Raw genomic sequence first — 5,000 nt, 5'->3', positions numbered from 1 at the left:
ACTCCATCCTCTCTCTCTCTCTCTGTAGTTATTTCCCCTTTTCATGAGGGCAGAATGAAAACAAGCCATTTGTGCTTATTCCTTTTTTTTCCCCAATAAAAAAAGAGGTTCGTTCGTTAGTTTGTTCGTTCGTTCATTCGTTCTGCCTCTCTCTGTGTCTTTGTCACGCCCCCCCCCCCCCCGCCCCCACTTCCCCCCCCCCCCTCTCTCTCTCTCTTCTTTTCACAATTTACCTGATAAAGCCTGCAGTAGCAGATAGGCCTGTGTGCTATTGAGCCATTGCACTGGTTTGGCGTCTCCGATCTGCCTGTAGCTTTGTGTACCGTTACCAACCTGGCACACCTGATAACACACACACACACACACACACACACACACACACACACACACACACACACACATTAAAACACGTATTGTATTCATTCTATCAACCAGCTTACTGATCAAACGGTTAAAAAATGTTGGTTTTTTTTTTTTTGTTTTTTTTTTAAGATAATCATGAGTGTCAGTGATCTAATCAACGCAGATACAGTGTACGATTTTAAAACGTTTGTGGTGAGACCGAAGCAGGGAAAGGGTTTAAAGATTTATCAAAATTGGCCTAATTAGATAACCGTGACATCTGGCTCGTTCAGTAGACTGGATAACAGACGTTTGTAGTTTCTTTCTTTCTTTGTTTCCAGTGTGCATTTTATCAACATGCCCCGCCTCGTAAAAGTACAGAACACACAACAGTCTGTACGTTTGGAACTACATTTCAATAATCGTAACGGTCATCAGAACAGTGCATTCACATCCATTGTGTCTAGGGCTCGGCACACAAGGCCGGGGACCAGTCCTCTCCTTCAGCCGTGTTGACCTTCACCGGATACCCGCTGGCACCTGAGTGTGAAAGAGAGAAAATCGATCAGAGTAAAGCGCCTTTCCCAAGGACACAACACCATGTCGAAACGAGTCCTCGAACCCTGATCACTGATGAACACTGAATCGGAAGTCCAACTCCTAACCGCTTGTAGCACTGCACTGCGTTTACACGGTGTTTAACATTTTAATAAACTGTCTTTGTAATGAATATCAATAAATCAAGCAAAAAGTTCTACTTCCGCTAAAAACAACAACAAACAACAACAACAAACAAACAAACAAAAACAGGAAATACTTGAGCTACTTCATATATTTCCACATGCAGTATCTTATTCCCTTCACTCTAGAAAGCAGCTGAAATACAGCACGTGAAACAGATTTCGAATAAACACAGACAAAATAGTTTCGAAATGATTTAAACCATGTGTGCCAGTAGTAATAAGAGTGTGAATAGAACTGATACATAAATGCAAGTCCTCAGACTCACCGTGAAAAATATACAACTCGTTACAATCGATGATGATGATGACAATGATGATGATGATAGCAGAAGAACAACAACAACACCATTACCAACACCACCAGCACCAATACCGAATAATAATAATAATAATATCCATACAGGTTATATCATCAGCAGATGTCAATATTGTTCAGAAAAAGAAAGAGAGAGAGAGAAAGAAAAAAAAAAAAAAACTCACAGCGGCGTCTGTGCAGTTTCCCTCTGAGAAAGGGTAACACGGGTTGTAAGAATAGAGGAAGTTGTCTTTTCCACGGACGTCTGCAAACCTGCGGTAATATAAGTGTTGTTGGAATAAAGAATGGATGATGAGCAACAAGTAGTGGCAGTGAATGAGAGTATGTGTGTGGGAGGACGCGGGGGGGGAGGCAGGGGGCGAGGGGGGGAGATGGGGGATTAATGTGCGTGCGTGGGTGCGTGTGTGTGCTTGCATGCAAATCTACATCCATGCTTTTGTGACAGACATATGATATACAGACAGACGTAGACAGTAAATACTTGCCAGAGGCAGACAGACAATCAGACAGACAGAGAGACAGACACATAAGCAATGACGGATAGGACGAGAGACAGACAGACAGACAGATACAAAGAAAGACAGACAGACAGAGACAGAAGTGAAGAGAAAGAGAATGATGATGTAGGAGAACGATGGAAACGGAGACATAATAAGGTGCATATATACATGTTACACATACAGTAACTGTGTATCAGTCCAAACCCTCTTCCTTTTTCAGATGGCGAACACACACGTTACATGAAACACACACACACACACACATATCAAAAATCACTGTTTGGTCTGCCATTTTGGACACTTTGCTTCATGCCAATTACAACATGAAAATAATGAGCCACTCCTTGCATGTTTCCAGGGAGACGAAAGAGTAAGTTCCCTTCCATTGCAAACGACTTCGTCGTGAGTTCAGCGTGTTGAAAGTGTGGGGTCTCCTGATATTATTGTTCAAATTTGACACAAATTCGTGGATATATACTTTCAAGGGAATTAAAAGATAATGCATATCGCTCGATAACAGTACTTCTTCGGTAAGCCATTGCATATTTGGCTTAATACGCCCCATTCATGAGCACTGTTGGCAGTTTGTCAAAATTTGCATACTCTAAGTTGAAATTTAGATCAAAAAGCTTATCTTTTAAAAAGTATCTGTGTATGATGTATTTTGGCGCGACGAAAAACCTGTAACATGATAACCAGAAAATATATCTTGTCAGTTTTAGTTTTTGGATAAAAGGTATGGAATTAGCAGCCTTTGTTCTATTGTTGTTGATTTGTGCTTTGTGTGTGTGTGTGTGTGTGTGTGTGTGTTTTGTTTGTTGTTTTTGTTTTTTGGGGGTTGGTTGTTGCTGTTTTTTCTTCCTTTTTTGTGGGGTTTCTTTTTCATATTACAGTTCTTGTCAATGTCGAAGCTGTTATACCTAATATGATTTTTTTTCTTTCAAATTTGTACTTGTAAATATCGAAGCTCTTAAACCTAGATATGAATATAAGATGTTTTAAAATTGTATAAATGCATTCTCACAAGGAATGCCGTGTTAAATATTTCACACAAAACTTCAAAATGGCGTTCACTCAAAGTCAGAAAGAAAGGAAGGAGAGAAACACGCTAACCTGGGAGTACTGTCCGTGTTCCCCAGGCTGCTGACGTCAATGGCTCCAGAGCCGTCATCAAAGGCACAGCCACAGGGACCCTGCCCCACACACGTCAGCCCCCACACCCCCCTTCCACCTCCGCCACCACCACCCGGCCCTCCCATCCAGGGTCCAACCAGGCTGACCGCACACACTACGCTTGACCAGTATCGCAGCATCACCAATAGAAACAGTAACAGTCTCCACGTGAACTGGGCAAGATGAGATCTGCTGTGTGTTCTGGTTTAGAAGGCTGGCGCTCCTGCTTTCACGCAAATACACACAGTACGTATATCTACTCTCTCTCTCTCGCTGCCTCGACTGTCTGTTGATTCACAAAATCTTTTCACACACCAAAGTAAACAAGAGAGGCAAGGCCTTCAAGACTCACTTGTGATACACTGAAAAAAAACACAAGCTTTTTATGTATCGAAATGTAATGTTTAAGATGAGAAAGATCAGTTTAAAGCGAATTAAGTCCCCTAGCATTAATTACAGAGTAATTTCCCTTTTTTACTATCTGCACCAAAACGTTTGCAAAATAAATAAAAATTCCATGCTTAGCAAAAAAAGTTGTGTGTGTGTGTGTGTGTGTGTGTGTGTGTGTGTGTGTGTGTGTGTGTGTGTGTGTGTGTAAGCAGCTGAACAAGTATCAAACAACGCAGCAAAGTTTCAGATCTTACATTTTTTGGTTCCTTTGTACACTGTACAAAATACGTCCGAGAGACGCGCCATCCGGATGTTACATTCACGGTATTTCTTCTATCTCTAATAAATAAAATGAATAAAATCAAATGCTCGTGGTGTTGATATTTTTTGGACTATCCAAGCGCACTCTCCTAAAATTGGTATGAATAATGTCACACACTAATAAGAAACGTACTCCCAATGCACTGTCAAATAGGTAAACACCAGGATTAAACAATGATTTTGCACTGTCCAAGTACGTTTTCTTAACCTTGCAGCCAGTGATGGCACAAACTGGCAGAAAAGTACACCATTAGATAATGTGAACCAGGATTAATAAATAATACTCTATCATAATGAGGAGGACAAACCTCGTTTGTAAGTAAGATGCAGATTTTTCGACGGGAATTGTTCAAACTCACTACACGTTTGTATGCACAGAAGTCTTCTCTACTATAATGACAGTCAGCATCGTACAGTCTATCAGTCGAGTGTTTTTATCTGGACACAACAAGACAAGACACATAGGCCTATTGTATTCAAAACGCGGCTGGAAACAGACCTTGACACTATATCATCACTCACCTGTCTTTGATAACAGTGAGGGAACTGCTGGCCCACATTGCTGCTTCACTGTCTGGGGCTCACTTCACGCTGTGTTCGCTGTGCACAAGTCAGTGATGGGTTAACACTTGACACGATTATGGTCCTGTTTATCTGAACCTCTCTCTCTCTCTCTCTCTCTCTCTCTCTCTCTCTCTCTCAGTCAATCTATCTATCTGACTGCGTGTGCGTGTGTGTCTCTGTGTGTTTGTCTGTGTGTCGTTGTATTTCTCTTTCGTTCGTTCTCTCTCTCTCTCTCTCTCTCTCTCTCTCGATCTGACTGCGTGTGTGTGTGTGTGTCTCTGTGTGTTTGTCTGTATGTCGTTGTATTTCTCAAAATGCATCTTTATCTTGCCGTCCTGTTTTTCATGATCTCGGGCAATAATACATTGCTGGATTCTTGTGTGTGTGACAAACCCGTATCTCTTCCACGTGATCTTGTTGGTGGCTGATAAACAGACAATTTGATCGATGACTGACAAACAAACAGAGAGGTCGATCGCGAACAGACAGAACGGGTGACAGGCAGACGGACAGTCAGACGGACAGACCGACAAAGCGAATCCCATATAAAAACCCCATGTGAAGGTAGTGTATATATAGCACCGTATTATGAATTGTTGTAAGTAAACGCTGGTTGAAGGGATTAGCAATTTCTTGAAAGTGAAAATGAGT

At 41.6% G+C, this 5,000-nt stretch overlaps 2 protein-coding genes across 6 annotated transcripts in view; one reads left to right on the top strand and one right to left on the bottom strand.

Annotated features, from left to right (window-relative positions):
• LOC143300252 (cation-dependent mannose-6-phosphate receptor-like) overlaps positions 1-5,000 on the bottom strand; it is a 15,365-nt gene that overhangs the window by 9,817 nt on the left and 548 nt on the right. Inside the window, exons 2-5 of one of the 4 annotated variants that reach the window (XM_076613868.1) lie at positions 4,308-4,385; positions 3,015-3,436; positions 1,566-1,653; positions 234-342 (exon numbers count right to left, since the gene is read on the bottom strand). In XM_076613868.1, coding sequence (XP_076469983.1) covers positions 234-342; positions 1,566-1,653; positions 3,015-3,214 — 397 coding nt within the window. In that variant the 5' untranslated portion in view covers positions 3,215-3,436; positions 4,308-4,385. Of the gene's footprint in view, positions 1-233; positions 343-1,565; positions 1,654-3,014; positions 3,437-4,069; positions 4,222-4,307; positions 4,386-5,000 lie in introns of those variants that run through there. The other 3 variants (XM_076613854.1, XM_076613845.1, XM_076613861.1) reach the window with 3 other exon arrangements.
• LOC143300279 (calaxin-like) overlaps positions 4,377-5,000 on the top strand; it is a 13,434-nt gene continuing 12,810 nt past the window's right edge. The window contains exon 1 of one of the 2 annotated variants that reach the window (XM_076613878.1): positions 4,377-4,395. The gene's annotated coding sequence lies outside the window, so the exon portion shown is untranslated. Of the gene's footprint in view, positions 4,396-4,854; positions 4,914-5,000 lie in introns of those variants that run through there. The other variant, XM_076613886.1, reaches the window with a different exon arrangement.

Source organism: Babylonia areolata, chromosome 2 (assembly GCF_041734735.1).
Source record: "Babylonia areolata isolate BAREFJ2019XMU chromosome 2, ASM4173473v1, whole genome shotgun sequence".
NCBI classification, from domain to species: domain Eukaryota; kingdom Metazoa; phylum Mollusca; class Gastropoda; order Neogastropoda; family Buccinidae; genus Babylonia; species Babylonia areolata.
This window is presented reverse-complemented; position numbering and strand designations above follow the sequence as displayed.